The sequence below is a fragment of the Dromiciops gliroides genome, chromosome 1 (genome assembly GCF_019393635.1).
Source record: "Dromiciops gliroides isolate mDroGli1 chromosome 1, mDroGli1.pri, whole genome shotgun sequence".
Classification (NCBI taxonomy): Eukaryota; Metazoa; Chordata; class Mammalia; order Microbiotheria; family Microbiotheriidae; genus Dromiciops; species Dromiciops gliroides.
The window spans coordinates 574,620,780-574,645,457 of NC_057861.1; the positions used below are offsets into that span (position 1 = coordinate 574,620,780).

Genomic DNA, 24,678 nt, shown 5'->3' on the forward strand with positions numbered 1-24,678 from the left:
TATATTTAATGTGATTGTATATATACAACCTATATCAGACTGATTTCTGTCTTGGGGGGAGGGGAGGGAGGGAGAAAAAAAATTGGAACTAAAAATCCTGTAAAAAGAAATGTTGAAAACTATCGTTATATGTAACTGGAAAATAATAAAATACTCAAAAAATGGAATAAAATAAAGTGGGGCTATTCTGGAAAAATAAGAAGAATGAATTAAGGGAGAGGGGGAAGTAGGAAGTCCTGTTAGAAGTCTATTGTTAAAGTTTAGGGAAGAGATGATGGCAGTCTGAACTAGGGAGTGACCATTAAGTATGGAGAAAGGGATGGATGAAAGACATGTAGTACAGGTAGAATGGATAAGACCTGGCAACTGACTGGATGGGTAAATATGTGTGAGGGATAAAGTAGAGGATGACTTTTAAGGTTTCAAACCCAAGTAACTAGAACACAGTGGAGATACCTTTAACTAACATATAAATGCGTAGAAAGGGATAAAATTTGTGATGGAGGATTGCAGCTAAGGGGGTGAGGGGCTGGGAGTAGAGTCATCAGCATAAAGATGAAAAATAAACTTCATATAAGATCGAATGGTGAGATCATCAAAAAAGAGGGTGAAGAGAGAAAAAAAGACCCAGGATTGATCTTTGAGTAAGACCCAGGATTATGGATGATGATCTAGCAAAAGAGTGGTTATACAGACAGTAAAAAAGGAGAAAGAACACCTAAGGGGAAAGAAAGTATATCCAAAAAGAAGCAGTCAACATTTTTAAAAGCTAAACAAAAATAAAGAAAGATGAGGATTAAGAAAAGGAAACTGGGGGGCAGCTAGAACCTGAATTCAGATCTGGCCTCTGACACTTGACACTTACTGGCTGTGTGGCCCTGGGCCACTTAACCCTCACAGCCCCGCAAAACAAAAACAAAAACAAAAAAAGAAAAGGAAACTGAATTTAGCAGTCAAAGAGTTCTTTGCTAACTTTGGAGAGAGCAATTTCAGTCAAGTGGTCAGAAGTCACATTGTAAGGGGTTGAAGAAAGGAAGTTAAAAAGTGTTGGGTTTTTTTCTATCAACTCAGCTCTGAAAAGGAAGGGAGATAGAGGAAAATGTAAGCCCCATGAGGGCAGGGACTGTCTTTTGCCTCTTTTTTATATCCCCAGTGCTTGGTATAATACCTAGCACATAGTAGGCGCTTAATAAATGTTTACTGAATTGAACTTAAGAGCGACAAGGTGAAGTTTTTAAATGATTAAAAATCCCATGGGGAAGTACATATATTTCATTATTTTGAGAAGTTAGAGAGCATAATTCATTGTTCATATTCTCATTCAAATTTCATTATTACTGGCTTTTTGTTGTTGTTGTTTTTAACGTCACCATAAAAACTTAATTTAATTTAATTATTTAAACATAATCTTTAAACATTATTGTAAATGTCCAATATGAACAAGTTAAAGATAAATAATGGCAGTCTAAAAGTTGTTTTTTATATAATTAACATACACTACAACTTCAATCTCAGAAAGATCCTTTTAATTTGGTTCACTATACTATTAAATACCTGGAGATGTTTTTCTTTCTCTCTGAAGTTTTTGAGTTCACAATGAAACTTGTGCATTTCCGGAGGACCAACTGACTTCTCAGTAGCTTCAAGAAGTTCAATTCTGCTGAGTTTTGCAAATTCCCCAACTTTATCCTAGAGTATCAGAAGCAACAGTATTTAGTTATGAAAATGACAATACATACAACATAACAGTCATTTGCAATTTACTGTTTTCTGTTTAAGAACCACAAGGAGCTATTTTAAATGATGTATTGGTAAAGAAATGCCACAAGTAGCCTTTTGCCAGTTATAATCAAAGTCAGTTAAAGAACAATTGTCTAGAAGATGGAAGAGTACTTAACCTGGTATTCATGAACTTGTTTATAAAAATCTTTTGATAGCTGTATTTTAATATTTTTTATAATCTTGTAGTAATACATGAAACATTTTTATTTTATTTCATTTACTTAAAACATTATTTATTCTAAGAAGGGATTCACAGGAGTTCAAGACACAAAAAAGGGTAAGAATCTTTGGACTCTAAACAAAAAATAACTCTGACCATGAATGTAGTTCTTATGTTTTCTGAGATCTTTAGAGAAGAAAATCCAATTACTTTAGTACTTTATGGTACAAATTTTGTATGTATGCATTTATCTATCTATTTGATAAAACAGTACTAATGTGAAGCATAACTAAAGGCTAAAGTCAATGCCAAATTAGAAGAATAAAAATGAGACAGCATAGCAAGCAACTGACCCATTTCAACAAGCTATTGACATTAAGGCAACAGAAAAAGATAGAGCAGACACCAACATAGACTCTCACTATTTCCTAAGGAAATTTAACTGATGTAAACTAATTGCCACAATAAAGAAAACCAAGTGTCTAGAAACTGCCTCAGCCAGAAAATGCTTGATCTGTTTGCCAAGTGTAGAGATATACCTAGTCAAAGATAGCACTGGTTTAGAATATGTCTCAAATTAATTTGTAAAAATTTTATGTAGACAGATTTAAGATTATAAGCATTAGTATCTCACAAATTGCAAGAATGAATGGAAAAATAATTTATAGCAAATTTGGTGAGAAATCTAATTAAGCCACATCATCTTGAGAACATTTAAGCATGAAACTTGAATAGATGAGATGAAAAATGTTAGATGTCTGTCAAGATTTTCATAATCTTTTCTCCATCATTATTTTCCATAATCTTTTCTTCATCATTAATAGTGGAAGGACCATATTTAGAGACCCTAATAATATAGTCCTTGATGGGCTTATAGAGAAAGTCAGACATGGTGCTAAAGAAAAATAAAAAAGAGAATGGAAGAGTAGTTGGACTAGCTGTGTATATCTACTCCAAAGAGGTCCCTGCTGGAGGTGCCATATTTTTGAGGAAGTTAAAAGGCCCAATTCTTTAAATACCTGGAAAAGGATATATTATTATGTAATTTTCCCCATATACTTGGGAGAAAAAAGAATCACAGATCCTATTATTGTAAAAAAAAAAATACAAACAAGAAAATATTACTAACTACTAACTCATATGCCTACTTTCTCATTTTTATAATACTTTTGTGAGAACTATCTATATATATGCACGGTACTCTTAATAAAACAGATGAAGACAGAAATAGGGGAGGTTTTGAAGAAGAGTTTTTTTTTTAGCAAAGTCACTGAAACATACAGAAGAGTGCCTCAGAAAGCTTTTTGTGCTTATGGTTCAGTACACTTTATCAAGAGGAATTATGGTAAAGAACATAAAAGTTGGCAAGAAAGAAAAGTTTCAGGCAGTTGGGCTTCCAGATTTATTTCTAGGCCTTGAGATTCCTCTGCCACTCCTGCCCCTTCCCTATGCCCACCCAATAATAATCCCTTTTGTTACTTACATACTAGGATTTACATAGGACTCACAATAGAGGAGGCAGCTTTGCACCTCTGTTGATTAAACTGCTATTATGAACTTCCCAATACCAAGCTAGGAAAAGAAGGCAGCTAATGCAGTGGGAGAATAAGGAAGGAAACTATGTTTTGTTTTTTTAGTGAGGCAATTGGGGTTAAGTGACTTGCCCAGGGTCACACAGCTAGTAAGTGTTAAGTGTCTGAGGCCGGATTTGAACTCAGGTACTCCTGACTCCAAGGCCGGTGCTCTATCCACTGCGCCACCTAGCTGCCCCAGGGAAGGAAACTATGGACATCTTGGGGTAGAGGGAAACATTTTGTGGCATATCTAGTGAAACTTGAAACATACTCTTTGATATTCACTGATATAGAGAATATAACATCCCACTCTTCTCAATGATTAAACAAACATTTGATTTGACAGAGTAAAATGATTTCTTAAGGCTCTCTTTTAACAAAAGTTTTCCACATGTATGTATGAAAATAATACAAGATTCCTTGAAAGATATAACAGAAAATTTTATTTAACAATCTTCTGATTATTAATGAGTAAGATTAAAAAAAAGATGTATGTTTGCCAAAGGCACCTGCCAGTATTATCAATGTTATCTGGAATAGAATCCAGGGTACCCTATAGTAAAGGGGGATACCATATAGATGGTGAGGCCTCTTAGCTATGTCAATAATAAGCGTTGATTGCATCAAGCCCCAAAACACTGTACAAGCTCCTAAATGATATTTATAATCACTCAAGAATTCAGCCTAATTATTCAAACAAGAAAAAAACAAGTGGAAAAGGAATGTCTAGGGCCAGCTAGATGGCACAGTGGATAAAACACCAGCTGTAGATTCAGGAGGACCTCGGTTCAAATCCAGCCTCAGACACTTGACACTTACTACCTGTGTGATCCTGAGCAAGTCACTTAACCCCAGTTGCCTGACCAAAAAAAAAAAAAAAAAAAGAAAGAAAGAAAAAGAGAAAAGGAATGTCTATTATGCATACTGATATACAGATAAAGAGTCAGTCTATAAAGCTGGTTCATCAGTAGAAACATTCTGGAGAGACACTCTGGAATGACAGTGAACTGTCAAACATTGAAACACTGAAGAATAAAAAAAGAAAGTAAGTTGGTTTCTAGTTGAGAAAATGCACCAATGCATTCAATGTCCAAAAACTACCTCTGAAACAAAGACCTATCTTTTTAACACAAATATTCTTCCAATAATGCTACACAGCTGTAAATCCTGAAATAGTAATATATGCCAAAGGGCATAGTAAGTACAGATAGACTACAGCATATCATAAATGAATAATCACCTAGGAGAAATGCAATAAGATGTATTATCTGAAAGAGAAGGCCCATTCATATAGCAAAAAATGAAAGATAACCAGTGGACAGCCTGTATGCTCCACTGGCCACATAAAGTGAAGAGATCTAGAGGAAAAAATCCCAGAACACTGGGTAGAGTCCCAAGGGAGGATTTGCATTAAGACATATTTAAGGGGGCAGCTAGGTGGCGAAGTGGATAGAGCACCGGCCCTGGAAGCAGGAGTAGCTGAGTTCAAATCCGGCCTCAGACACTTAACACTTACTAGCTGTGTGACCCTAGGCAAGTCACTTAACCCCAATTGCCTTACTAAAAAAAAAAAAGACATATTTAAAAGATACATAGGAATGAGAAAGCTTGGATTGGTTACAATCTCTATCTTTGGAAGATCCACTGAAAGAAGTATTAATGTAATAGATTCTTTACTAATTCAGATTTAACAATTGAGAGAAATTGAATAGTTAAGATTATGCTGTAAATCACTAGGTATTACTTCTTACAAATATCAATTTGTTATACATTAAGAATATCAATCAATATCACTTAATTTATAATCTCTACAAAATGTATCCTAAACATTTCAATTATTTTTCCCTTCGGGAACCAAAAGCTCTTTAAATAATGCAAACAAAAATTTTCCAGTCTTTACAATTTTTTCATACCTGAGGAAGAAACTGGCAAAGATTGCCTACTTGAATATTCAAGGCTGCTACCTGTTCTTCTACTGCTTTCTGAGTTGCAGATTTTTTATCAATGAACCAAGTTGACTGATTTTTAAGCACATCAATCTCTCGAGTAATTATGATATTTCCAGAAGTCTTGAACCTGATTAATAAATATATTTTAAAATATTTTATTTTCAACATATACAGTTTGAAAGTTGCCTAAATTTGGGGGCAGCTAGGTGGCACAGTGGATAAAGCACCAGCCCTGGATTCAGGAGGACCTGAGTTCAAATCTGACCTCAGACACTTAACACTTACTAGTTGTGTGATACTGGGCAAGTCAATTAACCCCAATTGCCTCACCAAAAAAAAAAAAAAATTAAATATTGTATATCCCAATCTCAATGATTTCTATTGTTGACAAAATATAACTGATATTATTGCATTATTACAATTTCCTACGGTCAATATATAGAAAAATAAAATTTATTAAATGAATACAAAACAAGAGACTAAACACTGAAGTTTAGTTTGAACATTTTCAACACTCACAATTCAATTTCAACTGAGCCTTTGGTACATCCTCGCTTCACATAAAAGCCAACCTATAGAACACAAGAAAAGGCAAAATGAGTGAGTGAATTCTTGAAAAATTAGTTAACTTGCTAGATAGACATTCAGCATAGGCACTACTAAATATCTATATTTATCAGGTAACCATATTTAATCCTTTAATGTACACAACACATACATACACACCCTCAACTGTGTAAAGTTGCAATACCTAAATTATAAGGTACTACCACTACTTCCTCCCACATGGTACCTTTAATTCATTCTAACAGCAGGATGTACAAAGCACACAGACTGGAAGAAACATAGCTTAAATAAGACAACATTATGGTGCTTAGAATCTAGAAAAGGAATGTATCACATATACACAAATATCCGTAGTACAAAATAAGTGATTAAGAGAGGTGTAAGGGGAAGATGAAGAAAGGGTCACGCAGAGTTTCCTAAAGGATATAGGATTTGATTGGGCCTTTAATGGATGGGTTAGAATTCAACAAGCAGAAAACGAATAGAGAAAGCAATCCAGGCAGAAAACAGCACAAGAAAAGGTAGGGAGGTGGGAAAGCAACTAACCTTTCATATAGTCAAATTAGGTGGGATTAGTGATTCTACCTGAAGAGATTAAAAGATAAAGCAAGAAAGGTAGAATGACACCAGATTATAGAGAGCTTTGAATGCTAGGCTTTTCACCTGACAGTAGAATATAGCATAAATTGACTGACTAATTGGGGCAAAAGTGAGTAGAGGCTGGTTGCCTTGTTAGGAAGTTATTGCAATAGTCCAAGAGGGTGGCTGCAATTATAATAAAGAGAGGATGGATATACGGTATGTTGTAGAGGATGAAAAAGAAGCCATTGAAAAGCATACTTTCTATGTTATGACCAAAAAAAGCTATAATAAATTATCACTATGTAATCCTCCCTCCACAAATTATTTGTAAACTATATATAAGCCAAAATCCCCTAGCAACAAGAAGTTTAGCTGTCTAGTGAAAAACATGTAGACTTTTATCTTTTAAATAAACAAGTACTAGTTTTATACCTCATTAAAGTAAAGTAGATATATTTTAGTTAGTTAATTGTGTTAGCACAGTAATATTAAAGGACTGTTTCTCTCAAATATACTTGAATAACCCATTAGGGCTCCATGTTTCTAAAACTCCTTTATGAACAATGACTGTCATATAATCACAAGTATTCGTTAAGATTCCTTCTATGTGCTTATTGTGCTAGGTATGGGGATAGAAACAAAAATGAAACCGTTTCTGTCTGTAAGGAACTTATATTCTCATTCTCTTGAGGGACTTGAGCATTTACACATATTTTTAAAATATTTAATTTTAATATTATAGAATTTCATTATATTTTAAATTTGATTTTATTTATTATATATTATATTTATTATAAGAATATAATTTTAATGTAATTTTAACAGAGAAGGCATTAACAGCTGAGGGGCTCAGAAAAGACTTCATGAAGAACATGGCACTTTAGAGGAATCTTGAAGGAAGCTACCAGATTTAAGCGATAGAGCTAAGGAGAAAATGCATCTCCATGCACAGGAGGCCAACCAGAACAAAAACAGGAGGATGGGAAATGAGAGTGTTGGGTCAGAAACAGCAAGATCATTCTGACCAGACAGCAAAGCACTGGAAGGGGAATAAAGTATAAGGTTAGAAATGTAGGTTAAGGTGGCACAGTAGATAAAGCACCAGCCCTAGATTCAGGAGGACCTGAGTTCAAATCCAACCTCAAACACTTGACACTTACTAGCTGTGTGACCCTGGGCAAGTCACTTAACCCTGTCTCTTCCCCCACCCCCCTGCCCCAAATGTAGGTTAGGGTGAGGTTGTGAAGGGTTTTAAATGCCACAGAGAGGAACTTAAGTTATCTTTCCTATAGGTAACTGGGAACCATTGGCATTTATTAAGTAGGGGAATCCCATGGACAGACTTGTGCTTTAGGACATCACTTTGGTGGCCGTGTGAATAGATTTGAAACACAGAGAGCAATTTGAAGACTACTACAATAGTCCAGGCAGGAGATGATGAAAGGCTGAATATGAATGATGGCAATTTGAAGGGAAAGAAGGGGATGGCATGTGAGGTATGAATTCAAGAGATATTGTGGAGATAAAAACAAGAAGTTCTGATTACACACATGAAGTCAGGGAGAATGAGGAGTCAAGGATGACAAAGAGATTGAGAACCTGAGTATCTTACCAAAAAAACAAACAAAACCAAAACCTGAGTATCTGCCAGGATGATGGTGCTCTCTACAGAAATAGGGATATTAAGGAGGGGGAGGGGTTGAGGGAAAAGATAAAGAGGTCTGTTTTGTAGATACTGAGTTTGAGATCCTTTATTAGACATCAAAAGTTGGAAATGTGCAATAAGCAGTTGATGATGAGCTTAGGAGACAAGGATATGTAAATCTGAGAGACAGCTTCATAGAGATAATTAAATCCATGGCATCTAAGAAGTTCTTTGAGAAAGTGTGACAAGGAAAGAAAAGAGGGTCTCAGCTAGAGCCTTTGTGTACACTCACAGTTTGGGAGTGTAATATAGTCGATGATCCACAAAGGAGACTGAGCAGTCAGACAGGCAGAAAGAAAACCAAGGGAGAATAAGTGGCATGAAAACGGGGGGGGGGGGGGGGGGGGGGGGGAGGGGGGAGAATGGCCAATAATGTTAGAAGAAAGATTGAAAAAAAAGAACATGGAGAGAAAATGTCATCAGATTTGGCATGTAAGAGACAACTGTGTCTTCTCAAAACACTGACTTTGTATTGAATTCCAGGACTGAGTCTTCTACAAACAACTTACATGCACACCAGGCTTGAATTCTCCCATTAATTCCAAACACCTGCATCAAGAATACATACTTTTACAAAGATCTGCAAATCTCAAGCAGGTGTATCCCAGGACAGCCATTCTAGATTTTAACAAATACATTTTCAGACTTGAATGTGCATGTGTGCACACACGCTAACCCATCCCACTACCTATAAAGCTATTTTTTTTCTCTCTTTTTTTTTTGCAAGGCAATGAGGGTTAAGTGACTTGCCCAGGGTCACACAACCAGTAAGTATCAAACGGCTGAGGTCAGATTTGAACTCCGGTCCTCCTGAATCCAGGTCGTGCTCTATCCACTACGCCATCTAGCTGCCCCCTAAAGCTATTCTTCTTAAGATGAACTGCTGACACCAGTAAGTTTTCATGTGTATATAAGATATAAAATATAAGTTGTAGATAAGAAAGTAAATGTTGACATTCAATGCAAATATTCCATGTGTCAGAAAAAAACACACAACACAACCAAAATGTGTTATGAAAACCAGGGTGCATGAGGTACTACCATCAGAAAAGCTTGGAGCCCTAGAAGGTTTATTCAAGAGTAAAAGTGATTTTAAAGAGAAATAGCATGTTTGCAAGCCTCTGCGTATGAGAGCTGCAGCTTATAGCCCCAAAGAGCATTCAAGAATTCAGTGTAATAGCATGTGCAGTGGAAATACTATATTCTGTCACAGTGTCTTCTTTAGGCAATGATGCCAGCACTAAGGAATTTGGACAGAGACCAGTCAGATTCTATATTGAAAAGCACCATGTCTTTCCTCTACAACCTTCCCTCCAACAAGCTTGAGCTCACATCAGACTATGCCCTCGGGGCCTACAGGTGTCTTGGTGACTTCCAGTCATGCTCACACTCCTCTCAAAACAAGTCCTTCACAGTGTGGACAACACCCCACTCCTTCCTCTAAGCTCTGGAACCACAAACTATGAACGAATCAACTTGCCATTGTTTCTGGATTGACTACGTCCACTCACCAGCCTTTCCCCTTGCTGGCCACCACTTCCCAATGTATGCTCTGCTTTTGTATTTGTAACCCTAGAGCATTTAACCCTAGAATTTAGCACAGTTCTTGGTACAGCATAATTGCTCAATCAATGCTTTTTGATTCATTCATATCTAAATGACAAGTTTCTAAACTTCTTAAAGAAAAGACTGTATTGTCATAGGCTAAACAAGAAAATCTACAGCATGTAGCATGAATAATACATCTATCACAGAGACACATTAGAGACATTGCTTCTAAACCTTATAAATCTTCACTAGATGCTAACCTTCAACAAATATCATGTAACTTAGCTTTGATAATGTGATTATTATAATTTTAGAACTGTCAGTCTCTTAAATTATATGTAAAACATAATTCAGTTTCAATCTACTCTAAGAGCTGATGGTCATTTTATAAAGCAGAGCCTGAAAGATTTTCCTAAATTATCTAATTTAGAAAAATAAAGTATGATGACTAAAACATTTTTAAGTAAGTCTACCAAAAGCAGTGGGAAGGTCTCCTGACTTTCTTTTTTAAAAAATAAACAAAACATCTAACCTCACGTTCCTTTTCCCCCAATTTCATTTACTACTTTACCATTATCAAATGAAGTGGGAATCAAGGATATTCAATATCCTTGGAATATTATGGAATCAAGGAATTCAAATATAGCATCAAACAAGTTGGAATTTGTTCAGCACCAAGCAAATAATGACATAAATAAGGAATGTTACTTACTTTATCTACTCGGCCTATGAAAGCTGGTTTACCTGCCAATCCAAGACAAATGGCACAAACTATGCTAGATTTCCCTGTTCCATTAGCTCCAACTATCATATTCAGGTTGGGTCCTGGGATTACTTCACAGGTATCATAGGTTCTGAAAGAAAACAAAGGTAAAATTACAAAACAGATAAACCAGGGATAATGACCTAACATGCATTAAACCAAGCCACAGTTGGATTTCTCCTGGCCCATTCGTCTCACTCCAAGAGTTAAAGGAAATTTCTCCATTTCCATTGATATCCTGTACCAATCAACTCATGTAGTTGAGGACAACAGTTACTATTTATCACCTTCATTCATTTCCTTAAGAAAAGGTCCTCAGGGACAGCTAGGTAGTGCAGTAGATAGAGCACTGGCCCTGGAGTCAGGAGTACCTGAGTTCAAATCCGACCTCAGACACTTAACACTTACTAGCTGTGTGACCCTGGGCAAATCACTTAACCCCAAATGCCTCACTACAAAAAAAAAAAAAAAAAGAAAAAAAAAAAGAAAAAAGAAAGGGTCCTCTACCTATCACCCAACTTTCTAAAGGGCTTTCCCAAGCATTTTGGAAAGAGTTTTTGAGAAATATTTCTTAATATTGCTAGAAAAACTAAAATGGGAGTTTTTAATATGTGTCCACATTGATGACTCCTATCCAGTACTGGTAATTCATATACACAAATGATACTACCAGAAGGAACCTATAAATCATTGCTAAAGATTACAAAATCTTAGTAAACAACTACAGACCTTAAGGGCGCCAGTAGGTAGTGTTTTCATCCACTAGTAGGCAGTGTTTTCACCACAAGTAGTGGTATTTTATATACACTAAACTAGATAACATAGAGGAAAACATTTAAATATAGAGTTATCAATAAGACTTAGTAGGATAAACCCCACGATGGAAATAAATCAATTAAACAATAAGCATTGTTTGACTATGAGCCATTGTTTTACTAAGTGACTATGTGCTGCTCAAAAGGAATAAAAAGAGATTCCATGAGGCTCCAATAGAGGAAAGAGGTGAAGGAATACATTCTAGGCATGGAAGATAGCCTGCACAAAGGTACAAAGACAGGAAAGTCTAACAGTTCTTTGGATTAGAAGGTATGCTTTATTAAAAAGAAATTAGGTAAGAGACTAGGGAGTGGGGCACAGAATAGCATTATGTATTAATAATAAAACATGTTTATGTGATCCAGATACCATATTAGAGAAGCACAGTAGAAGCTGTTTTGTACCTCAAATCTGTCAGGGGCTAGTATTCATAGATACTGGTCAGTAGATTTCCTAAGCACTGGTCAGTAGAATATCTAGAGGTTCAATCCCACAAAGAAAGACATAAATTTACTAGAAAGCAAGTTTTTAGAACTAGGAGTAGTGTGTGAAAGTTGCAAAAAAGAAAAATTTTGGTTTGATGTAAGAAAAACTTACTAACAATGAGAACTATCCAAAAGTGAAATGGACTGCTCTGGGAGGTAGTTGGTCTCTCCCTCACTGGAGATCACTGTTGGGTATGTTGTAGTAGATATTCTTTTTCAAGTATGGATTGCATTAGATGAAATGCTAAGGTGAAATTCTACGATAAAGAAATATTTAATGTGAACTATCAGATATATAAATTATAAGGGAAAATCTTAGAGCAATAAGAAACATGCTAATTCAGTATAATTTGAGATCTATCGAGTAGAGAGATTATGAGGGGAAATTCCTAGCTCAGTATAAAGATCAAAATCTATTAAAATTTATTCCTTAATGTGATTCTTAACAATAATCCAAAAAAAATGACACTAATTTCTCCAGGGAGGGGGAGGGGAAGAGACTGAAAATGGATTCTCTCTCAGGACTTGGTTGGACCTACATTAACACTAGGCCCTACTAATTTCTCAACTCCTAGTGGAAAGAGTGGGTAAGCCAGAATGAGAAAGAAAAAGGTCATCTCTGTGTCTACCAGAAGAGTAGCTAACCTTCTATACACATCTTCTAGTAGGGTAGCTGAGGAAACCTCTATACTTTCTAATGTAAGTAAAAAGTGTTTCTAGTCAACCAACATTTTTAAAGCACTTACTTTGTGCTAAGCACTAGGAATACATATACAAGTAGAAAGACATTACTTAGGGGCAGTTAGGTGGTGCACTGGATAGAGCACTGGCCCTGGAGTCAGGAAGACCAGAGTTCAAAACAGACCTTAGACACTTGACACTTACTAGCTGTGTGACCCTGGGCAAGTTACTTAACCCCAATTGCCTCAACAAAAAGAAAAAAGAAAAAAAAAAGAAAAAGAAAACTCCCATGGGCATGCTACACAAGGTCATGAACAATCAGATACAACTGAATGACAATGCATTGGGGCAGCTAGATAGTACAATGGATAAAGCACCAGCCCTGGATTTAGGAGGACCTGAGTTCAAATCCAGCCTCAGACACTTGACACTTACTAGCTGTTGTGACCTTGGGCAAGTCACTTAACCCTCACTGCCCCATCAACAAAAAAAGAAAGATATTCATTGCCCTCAAGGAATTGATATCTGAATGGAGGAAGACAACAGATAAAAAGGAAGCTAAAAGAGAGAAGAAGGAGAAACAGGTATATTCATCTCGGGGCCTGGTACAAGAGTCAGTCTAAATGGAAGTTCTTGGAGGAGTGATCCAGTCAGAGGGAGGTGGTGGGGGTGAAAGGTACTTTCAATGTGTGGATTGCAGGGCTAGGGCACCGTGAAGTTTCAGGACGGTACAATGAGTGTAGCTTATTTTTCTCCAGAAAAAGAGCAAGGCCAGAGGAAAGGGAAAGGGACAAACATTTATTAAGAACCTAGTATTTGCCAGCCATTCATTGTGCTATGCAATTTGCAGATATTATCTGATTTGATGCTGACAATAGTCTAGGGAGGCAGGTGCTGTTATTACCCCCACTTTTCAGGTGAGGAAGCTGAAGCAGGCTGACTTGAATAGGGTCATACCCCTAGGAAGTGTCTGTGGCCAAATATGAATTTGGGTCTTTTGGACTCCAGGCCTGGCACTTTATTCACTGTGCCACCTTGCTACCTCTGCTTCCCCAATCAAACCAAGGCCAAGTGAAGACCTATGCCTTAAAGACCCTGCTACTACTGGCCAGGTGTGTTTATGATCTCAGTGTTATCTCAGGCTGCTCAATCAATCCATCAATAAGCACATAATAGGCACCAAGTTATCATGCTAAAAGTTAAACACTAAGAGAAATGTGAAAGGAGTGCAATCCAAGTAGGAGGATGGTCAGGGTAAAGACACAGCAGTGGAAGATGGATGGTCATGTACATACAAGGAAGAGCAAGGTCAGTCTGGGTGGGCCACAATGTACTATAAGACTGGAAAGAATGGTTGGGGTCAGGTTGTAAAGGGTTTTAAATGCCAGAGGTAACAAGGAGACATTTGAGTTTTAACAGCTCCTAAGGGTGAAACAATATCTTATCTCTGAGCTTAGCTAGGTGAATAAATGTAGTATACCCTTTCCAATGAGTCTGTTTTCAATTAAGAGGATCATACCCCTTTAATGAACAGAATGCCACTGCCTAAAACAAGTCCAAGACAATTTATGTCATTCCACTACTCAAATAAACAACTTCAATGGCTCCCTATTGTCTCTAGCTCACTTGTTTGGCTTTAAAATTCCTTTATCACCTAGCCTTGGCCTATTTTTCCAGCCTTCTATGTCTGCGGCCTATTTTTACTCCCTCCTCACCCACTGAAGCCTCACAGAGTAACCTTCCTTCAAGAGGCAATGGAGCACCACCTCTTCCAAGAGCCAACCAACTACTAGTGACCTCCCTCCCTAATAACTTGGCGGTAACTTTATATTTATTCTGTATACACACACTTATTTTCTTTTCCATTAGAATAAAAGTTCCTTAGGATGCTATCAGAAAGACTTATGAAAAATGCAATCCATCTACAGAGAAAGAACTGATGGTAGTTGAATACAGATTGAAGTATAATTTTTTTTGTTAGTTCCTCTTTCTAAAGTTTTGTCTGTTTTCTTTCACAACTTGACTAATGTGGAAATGTTTTACATGACTGCACATGTATAATTTATATTGAACTGCTTGAGTTCTTAAGGGGGGGTGTGGACGGAGGGAGGAAGAGAATTTGGAACACAAAGTTTTAAAAATCGATTCTAAATAAATAAATTAGAATTAAAGTTCCTTGAGATCAGGGATTGTTTCGTTCTTTGTTGTCTAGATAGTTATTTTGTATCTCTAGAAAAATCAAAGCCCAAGGGTTCAAACAAGCCATCCAGTAAAAATATACTTAATTACAGTTTGATCTAGTAAAGTAAGTTCTAAAAGTGGTTTAAAAGAAGTTCAGGAAAAGAAAAAAAACAAAAAACCATAAAGATCTCTCAAAAGGAAGTTAAAATAAGTGCACAAGGGAGGTTCCCTGTGTTCTCTAAAGTAATAAAAAGTGCCTTTTATATTTTTGTCCAAAATCCTAGAGCTGGGTACTAAATGAATCTATCTGAAGATAAAGTTAACTCCAAGTACCCCAGGTCTTCACTACTGTTTCGTTCTCACAGCAGTACCAGCCTATGTTGTAGGAGGGTGGGAGGTTAATTCAGGTCTCCCCAGTTCTACTAGTACCTTGGCCCATAACATTTGTATTTGCATCCTTAATGTGTTTTGATTAACTGATTTACTTGTAGCAGGACCAGAGTTTTGAATTAAGGAAATCCTAATCCTATCAATAAACAGAAAGCCAACCCCTCAATCTGTGACCCTTGGTACCAATCTTTCCTAAATCCTGCCTCAGCTAACGCAAGGGACAGGTTATGCAATGTCCCATTTCCAATTCCAAATAAGTAGTAACTAACCTGATGTCATATGGATTGAAGGGGAGGTAAAGGAGCATACATTACTTCCGGAAAAAAACACAGCTTTGACTATATGGACTTTTGTTGGCAAGGTGAATTCTCTTTTTACTATGTTGTCCAGATTTGCCATAGCTTTCTGTCCAAAGAGCAAAAGTCTTTTAATTTCATGGCTGCAGTTGCCATCTACAGTGATCTTTGAGCAATCATCCTAAGTGGTGACAAAGTTCAAATTTTCCCAACCAAGCTTCACTTGCACATCCCACCCATAAGTCCATCTAGGTCATTGTGAAAGTCAATACACATATCACACCCACCCCCTTTCTTCCAACCCTGTTTTCCACCTCTTGCTCTACCTAAGCCAAGTTTTTTAACCCTTTTCATGTCAAGGATCCCTTTGACAATTTGAAGTCTATGGACCCGTTTTCCAAATGATGTTTTTATGAAGTTTTTTTTTTTTTTTAGTGAGGCAATTGGGGTTAAGTGACTTGCCCAGGGTCACACAGCTAGTACGTGTTAACTGTCTGAGGTCAGATTTGAACTCAGGTCCTCCTGAATCCAGGGTCGGTGCTTTATCCACTGTGCTACCTAGCTGCCCCCAAATGATGTTTTTAAATGCCCCAGATAAAAGATATAGGACTACAAAGGAAACAAATATTTTGAAATATGGTTATCAATTTTTTTTAAGTTCACAGACCCCCCAAGAACTCCTAGAAAAGGATGTCAGTTGAACTGTATAATGAAACTCACCATCCCTGTGACTTTCTAGATCAAAACTCCCTTCCTGGAAAATATTCATTCTTTGTCTCTGCCTCTCTCTCTCTCTCTCTCTCTCTCTCTCACACACACACACACACACACACACACACACACACACACCATCTTCCTCTATAAGAAATCAAGAACCCTGAAAGCAGGGACTTGTCTCACTTTTTATATTTGTAATGCCAGAACTTAGCCTGGCACAAAAATAAATGCTTAACATTCATTCATAGTCCTGTTCTACCCTATTGTGGTCAGACTATGTCTAGAGCACTATGTTCAGTTCAGAAAGGATAACCTTGGGCACAAAGAATGGTGAACACAATGATAAAGGAACTTAAGGCCATGTAACACAAGGATCAATTGAAGGAAATGTATAAGACTTAGAGGGATTACAACAGTTGTCTTCAAATATTTGAAAAGCCTGTCACATAGAATAAATAATTGCTCTGCTTAGCTCTTAAAAGGCAGAACTAAAAGCAATGGGTAATGGGTTAAGACGCACACAGATTTTGGTTTGTAGTAGGGAAAAACTTTCTATTAATAAGAGTTGTTCAAAAGTAGATTTCCTCAGGAGGTAGTGGATTCACCCCCCCATTGCAGTTTTTTTTTTCCTCTCTCTCTTTTCTTGCAAAATATATTTCTGCATTGGAAATATGTTCTAGAAAAAAAAGCAAAAAATACAGGAAAAATTTGTGTTTCAATCTGTACTCTGAGTCCATCAACAAGCACATATTCTTTGAACTGGCAATACCATTACTTGGGGTCTATACCCCAAGGTGATGGAAGAAAAAAGGAAAAGGACCCATATGTATAAAAATATTTATAGCAGCTCTTTTTGTGATGGCCAAGAATTGGAAACTGAGGAATCATGTGAGGAATGGATGAACAAGTTATGGAATGTGAATATGATGGGATATTATTGTGCTGTAAGAAATGATGAAGGGAATGGATTCAGAAAAAAACAAAGGGTATGTGCAATTTTATAGGCCTTTTGACATAGCCCAAATTGTTCTCCAAAAGGGTAGCAGCTCTACCAATAGCACATTAGTATAACCATTTTCCCACATCCCCTCCAGTATGTCATTTTCCTTTTCTGTCATTTTAGCCAATCCAATGGGTATAAGGTGGTACCTAAAAGTTATTTTATTTATATTTCTTTAATTATTAATGACAGAGTATTTTTTCATGTGACTATTGACAACTTCGATTTCTTCCTGTGACAACTGCCTATACATTAATCTTTTGACTAGTTATCAAGAAGGGAATGGTTCTTATATTTGAGAAATGGGATTTTTATCACAGAAACTTGCTGTAACCTCCTACCCCTCTTCCCCCCATTTTCTGCTTTTCTTCTAATTTTGGCTGAATTGGATTATCTATTTTACCTCCCATGAACTGCTCTATCTCTTGTTTGTCAATACTCAAGAGTTATTTAGAATACATCTAGCCATAGATGTGATAAGTAATTTTTGCTATGCTCCCCTAATTTGTTTATGTTACCATTCTTTATGTCTATATCACATACCCATTTTGAGCTTATTATGGTATATGGTATGAGATGGTCTATGCTTAGTTTCTGCCAGATAACTTTCCAGTTTTTGTCAAATAGTAAGTTCTTGCTTCAGTTAATTGAGATCCTAGGGCTTATCAAACATTAGGTTACTGGGCTCATTTGCTTCACTATACTGCACATCTAATCTATTTCCATTGATCAACCACTCTATTTCTTATCCAGTACCAAATTGTTTTTGATGATTACCACTTTGTAATAAAGTTAGAGATCTAGTATTGCTAGACCCCTTTCCTTCACATTTTTTCCCACTGATTACCTTGATATTCTTGACCTTTTGTTCTTTCACATGAACTTTGTTTTTATTTTTTCTAGCTCTATAAAGTAATTCTTTGGTAGTTTGAATTTAGGTAGTATTGTCATTTTTATAATATTGCCTTGATCTACTTACGAGCAATTAATATTTTTCTTATTATTTGGATCTGTATTTGTGTGAAGATTTCTTTGCAATGTGTTCAGTTCCTGCATGTGTCCTGGCAGGTAGACTCCTAAGTATTTTATACTGTCTGCAGTTATTTTAAATAGAATTTCACTATTTCTTCCTGCTGGGTTTTGTTAGTAGTATATAGAAATGCTTATGATTTAGGTGTGTTTTATACCCTGCAACTTTGCTAAAGTTGTTACCTGTTTTTTATTTGATGCTCTAGGGTTCTCTACCTCAGTATACCATCATATCATCTGCAAAGAGTGGTAGTTTTGTTTCATCATTGCCTGTTATTATCCCTTCAATTTCTTTTTCTTGTCTTACTGTTATAGCTAGCATTTCTAGTACAATATTGAATATTAGTGTTGATAATGGACATCCTTGCTTCACCCCTAATCTTACTAAAAGGCTTCTAGTTTATATTCAATACAGATAATGCTTGCTCTCGATTTTTAGACAGGTACTTCTTATTAAGAAAAGCTCTATTTATTCCTCAGCTTAGTATTGTTATTAACGTTAAAATTTTTTTTAATTTATGTGGGTCAATGAGGGTTAAGTGGCTTGCCCAGGGTCACACAGCTAGTAAGTGTCAAGTGTCTGAGACTGGATTTGAACTCAGGTCCTTCTGAATCCAGGGCCGGTGCTTTATCCACTGTGCCACCCAGCTGCCCCCTAGTATTGTTTTTAATAGGAATGAGTGTTGTATTTTGTCAAAAGATTTTTCAGCATCTATTGATCTAATCATGTGATTTTGGGGGTTTGTTTTTGTTATTGATATGTTCAATTATGCTTATAGTTTTCCTAATATTGAACCACCCCTGCATTTCTAGTATAAATCCTGTCCGGCCATAGTATATGATCATTGTGATGTATTGCTATAACCTTGCTATCATTTTATCTAAAGTTTTTGCATCAACATCCGCAAGGGAAATTAGTCTGTAATTGCTTTCCCCCCCCCCCCCCCCCCCGGTTTTGCTATCTCTGATTTAGGCATCAAAATCATATTTGTGTTATGGTTTGCTAGAATTTGATGTAAATACAACTGGTCCTGGAGTTTTTCTTAGGGAGACCATTTATGGCTTATTCCAATTCCTTCTCTAAGATAGGGTTATTCTAATTCTCCTTTTGTTAATCTAACCAATTTATATTTTTCTAATTATCATCCATTTAATTTAGATTGCAGGTTTTATAGGCAGTTAGTTGGGCAAAATAATTCCTAATCATTAAGAGATTTTCAAGCAGAGGTTGGATGACTCCTTGCCATTGATGTAGAAACAATTCCTGATCAGGCAGAACTTATTTTCTACAATCCATTTCAAATACTACCAACAAATTAATTTTCTCTCCTCATGCCACTCTCCTGCTAAAAAAATCTTTGATGGTCCTTTTTCCCTGAACAAATCTAACCTGAATAAAATCCAGATTACTTAACTGGTCATTCAAGGTCCCCTACATTTGGGCCTCAATCAATCTTTCATGATTTACCTTACACTATATCTTTTCTTAAACTTTCTATTCCAGCTAAACTGAATGCTTGATACTTCCCAACATATCTTACTTTCTTCCTTCCGTGCCTTTATTTGCACCAGTCCTAATGCCTGGAATGATGTCTTCATTCCTCACAATTAAAATACTATCAAACCTTCCAAAGTCCTGCTTTTGATTAGCTCAAATGCTATCTATCTCCTCTTGCCTGGTTCCTTCATGTAGAAGTGATCCCTCAATCTTTTGAGTTAACATTTTTTCATACCTCTCATTCATTCTCAAATTCTACTTTGTATTACAAGTACATGTGCTATCTTCCCTGCTAGACTCTAAGCCCCTTAAGAGAAAGGAATATAACATTTATTTCCACACACTCTTACACGTTAATAAGTGTTTCCTGAATTGAAGTATATGAGGAATTAGAAAAACAGACCATCGAAATTGCACTTCCATCATTCTTAAGAAAGCAAAATAAAATCTACCAGTACCCTGGCCACTTGTAGGTGTCTGCATCCAACTCCATAGTAGCTTCCAGATGCAGCTCTCCATAAACCATAAAACTGCTAAATGTTTAAACCATTTTTGTGGCTTTGTTGTTCAGTGTTCTTTCCTTCTCCCTGAGTGTTCCCCTTGTTTTATTCCTGTAGTCCCCTGCTCTCTCATCCACCACTCAACTAATCTCTAATTATACCTGCTCTAAGAAATTTTATTTTTTAAAATGTTATTGATGCTTTCAATTTTCACAACAATAATTTTTAGGAATCTCCCTCTTAAAAAAGAAAAAAAAAACTAAGCACAGACAAAAAGAATTTGATCCTATTGCCCTGCCTCTTTATATAGAGAAGGGAAGTATGTTTCATCTGTCTCCAAGGTGAGTAACAGTGTAGCTACTTATAATTCAGCTTCCTTTTGGTGATTTAAAAAATTAACATTGATATGAATGTAATGGAATACTATCAAGCAATAAGAAATGATGAGCAAGAGGATTTCAGAAAAACCTGGAAAGACTAGTAGAACTGATGCAAAATAAAATGAGGAGAACCAGGAGAACATAGTACACAGTAATAGCAACACTTTGTGATGATCAACCTTGGATGACTTAGCTCTTCTCAGCAATACAATCCCAAAGGACTCATGATGAAAAATGCTATCCACCTCCAAAGAAAGAACTGATGGCCTATGAATGCAGATCAAAACACACTTTTATTTTCACTTCCTTAATTTTTTTCATGTTTTCTTCTTTCACAAGTGTGACTAATATGGAAATGTTTTACATGAGTGCACATATATTAGGATTGCACATATTAGGAACTCAAAATTTTGTAAAAATGCTGAAAATTGTCTTTACATGTAATTGGAAAAAACTAATTAAAAAATTTATATTGTTGTCTTTGTGTAAATGGTGCTTCCTACTTATTTCACTTTGTATCAGTTCATACAAATATTCCTTGAATTTCCAGTATTTATTGCTTCTCACTTCATTCCATTGAATTATCTACAGTTAGGCTTCCTACCTCATAATTCAATCAAAACCTATCTCCTCCAACGTTACCAATGATCTCTTAACTGACAAACCTAATGGCCTCTTCTCGATCCTTACCTTTCTTTACCTCTCAGCACTCTCTTCTCTTTGATACTTTCTTCTATCCAACTGCTCAAAACCAAGGTGTCACCCCTAGGCTACTCATTCTCTCGTTTTCCCATATCTGCTGCCAATGTCATATAGATAGATAGATAGATAGATATAGAGATAGAGATAGATAGATAGAGATATATAGAGATATAGATATAGAGATAGATAGATAGATAGATAGATAGATAGATAGATAGATAGATAGATAGATAGATAGATATTCCCTTCTTTCCTCCAACACTGCCATCATCTTGGTGTAGGCCTATCTATACTACTGCAATCCCCTGCTTGTTGGTATTCCTTCCATAATTCTCTTTCCACTCTAGTCCATCCTCAAATCAGCTATTAAAGTGATCTTCTTCAAGTGAAGGCAGGACCATTTTACCCCCTACTCGGTAAACTCCAGTGGCTCCCTATCATATATATTTCTTTTATATTTGAAGGGACTCAACAAATGAAAGGGTTGGATTTGGAGGGTTAGGAAAGCTAAGTATCCCTCCCAGGATCAAATATAAAAGCCTCTATTTTGTGTTCAAAGCCCTTTGAAACCTGCCCTACCTTCCTTTCCAGTCATCTTTTATTCCATATACTCTTTTCACCTCCCACACACACTTGGCCTCCTTGCTGTTCCCTAGAACGTGACAGACCATTTCTTGACTGGAGGTATTCTCACTAGCTGTCCCCAATTCCTGGATGCTCTCTCCACATTTTTTCCTCTTGGATCCCTGTAAGTCCTAGTTAAAATCCATTTTTTTACAAGAAGCCTTTACTAATCCCTGTTATTTCCAATTTATTTGTATTCAGCTTGTTTGTACAGTTGTCTGCATGTTGTCTCCCCCATTAGATTGTAAGCTTCTTGAGAGCAGGTGCTGTCTTTTACCTTTCTTTGTATGCTCAGCACTCAGCACAATGCCTGGTATATAGCAAGTGCTAAAAATATATTTATTGACTGACTAAATACTGGGCTGAGATTAAAAAACCTGAGCTCCTGTCCTGTGTAATCCTAGACAAGTCATTTTTTTCTCAATCTATCCCAGATTTCTCATACATAAAATAAGAGGTTTCACCTTATAATTCAAATGATCTATGAAGTATTATAAAAACTCATAACTACTATACAAACCAAGTCCAAATGCAAAGGACAGGGTCTAAAACAATTAACATGTAAATACAAATTCAACCAAAAGGGGAAAGAATTTGATCATTTAAAAAAAAATTTTTTGATCATTATTTTTTGTTAAGAGATGTATCGGGGCCGGCTAGGTGGCGCAGTGGATAAAGCACCAGCCCTGGATTCAGGAGTACCTGAGTTCAAATCTGGCCTCAGACACTTGATACTTACTAGCTGTGTGACCCTGGGCAAGTCACTTAACCCCCATTGCCCCGAAAAAAAAAAAAAAGAGAGATGTATCATCACAATAAAGTCCAATCAAATGGGATGTGTGTATGTGTGATATATATGTACACACACACACATATATGTCCTATATAAATATCAGAAGCTAGTACCACTTTTGAATTTAACAGAAATATCAAAATATAATAAAACCAGGAAGGCTTCCACGGTTGTGTAAATATAGGCAACCTGTCTCCTTCCCAAAACTCAATTCCATTTGAAGAAATAAATTCAGCACGTGGAACCCTGTCCCTCAACCAGACCAAAGTTGACTACCAAACTCGGACAGAAACTGGAAAAAAAAAATTACCCCTAAAGTCTGCAGGATCCGGCTGAATGCAAAGGCATAAAAAGAATGACCTTTCCCAACTCAAAATAAATGGACATTGCCCCTCTTAGATTGCTATTCGAGAACCCTTTCCCAAAGGGGCAATCAGAGAAAACCTGGAAGCAGCAGGCAGTTTTAAGAGTGGGATTTTCAGCTTTCGAGCTGAAAGGGGAGTTGCGTATTCAGAATCCAAAGTGAACTAGGAACAGGCATAAATTCTTAAAAAGATACCGGCTTCAAAATGAAAGACCTGGGATTTAAATCCTAGCTCGGCTACACTCGGGACTTTAAATTTTCCTTCCTAGTAAAAAAAGGGCACGGCACTAAATCAAGGGTTCTTAACCCGGGGGGTACGGGGGGTGTCTTGCGGAGATGCTTCAGGGATCCTGAGAACTAGGGAGGGGGAACCTCTTTATTTTCACTAAATGAAATCTGGCATTTCTCCAATCCTTTAAGAACGTGACACAAAAAAGGTTAAGAAGAGCCCTTGCATTCGACAAGCCCTGGGATCCCTCCCAAGTCTAACAATCTTCGGCCAGGCTGGAGGGGGGGGGGGGGATGAGGATGGAGGAGATGGGCTGGAAGAAGGGGGATGGAGAAAGGGGTGAGGACGGAGAAGAGAAAGGGGATAGGCTCGAGGGGGAGAGGAGGGTGGGCTGGGATCCGCTGGCGCCACAGGCCCCGGAAGCGGCCTGAAGATGCCCGCCGAGATCCCGCGGCCGGGGGTGCAGCCTCGGCCCTCCCACCCCGGTCTCACTCACAGGAAGTTCTCCATGGTGATCCGAACGATGGAGCCCTCCACGAATCCTGACAGCATCGCCCGCGAAGGCGGAGGCAGGAAGCTCCCGCTCCTTCCCCATCTAGTCTCTTCGGGATCCAGAGCTGTCTTCTTGGGGCGACCCATGACTGAGTCCGCCTTCCTCTTGCCCGTAGTAGCCATCGCCGCGGGCTCAACTGCCCCGGCCTCGGCCTCCGCCCCCTCCAGGACGAAGAGGAAGAGGAGGAAGAGAAAGAGAAGAAAAAGCAGGAGAAGAAACCTTTCGGTCGCGACTCCCGCGCAGAAAAAGCGCGCGCCAGGCTTCGGGTCCTCGCGCGTGCGCCTGCGCAGACTCTGGGACCCGGCCTTTTCTCCCTCCGCCGCCTCGGTTCTCACAGGAGGTTGACCCCACCTTCTGGAGGAGAACTTTCAGTTTCAACGGAAATGGATCCTCTCGTCGCCCTACGTCACACCCAACCCACGAATAAAGGCGCTCGGTGACGGAAAGAACCCGGAGGGGCAGGAGAAGGGGTGAAAGGAACTGGGTGTGGGGCAAGAGTGGGAGTGGGAGAGGGACCGCGCGCGGGTGTGTGTGTGTGTACGTGTGTACGTGTGTGTACTAAAGGCTAATGCCTTGTCTCAAGCAATTTGAATTTCTTCCCATCGCTATTGTCTCTGTGCACAAGAAGTCATTCTTTATTATTGATCATATTGTTATTATGAATGAGGCAGCTAGGTCTCAGAGTAGATAGAGTGCTGGGCCAGGAAGACATCCCTTCATGGGTTCAAAAATGGCCTGACACTTACTAGCTGTATGACCCCGGGGCAAGTCACTTAACGCTGTTAGCCATGGTTCTTCATCTGTAAACTG

General features: G+C 37.6%; 1 protein-coding gene across 1 annotated transcript in view; it reads right to left on the reverse strand.

The window, feature by feature from the left end:
• The window catches only part of SMC5 (structural maintenance of chromosomes 5), an 80,763-nt gene extending 56,574 nt beyond the window's left edge, over nt 1–24,189 (reverse strand). Inside the window, exons 1-5 of the mRNA XM_043976607.1 lie at nt 23,812–24,189; nt 10,580–10,721; nt 5,985–6,037; nt 5,430–5,592; nt 1,555–1,689 (exon numbers count right to left, since the gene is read on the reverse strand). Coding sequence (XP_043832542.1) covers nt 1,555–1,689; nt 5,430–5,592; nt 5,985–6,037; nt 10,580–10,721; nt 23,812–23,990 — 672 coding nt within the window. The 5' untranslated portion in view covers nt 23,991–24,189. The remainder of the gene's footprint in view (nt 1–1,554; nt 1,690–5,429; nt 5,593–5,984; nt 6,038–10,579; nt 10,722–23,811) is intronic.
• Nucleotides 24,190–24,678: the final 489 nt, after the last annotated feature.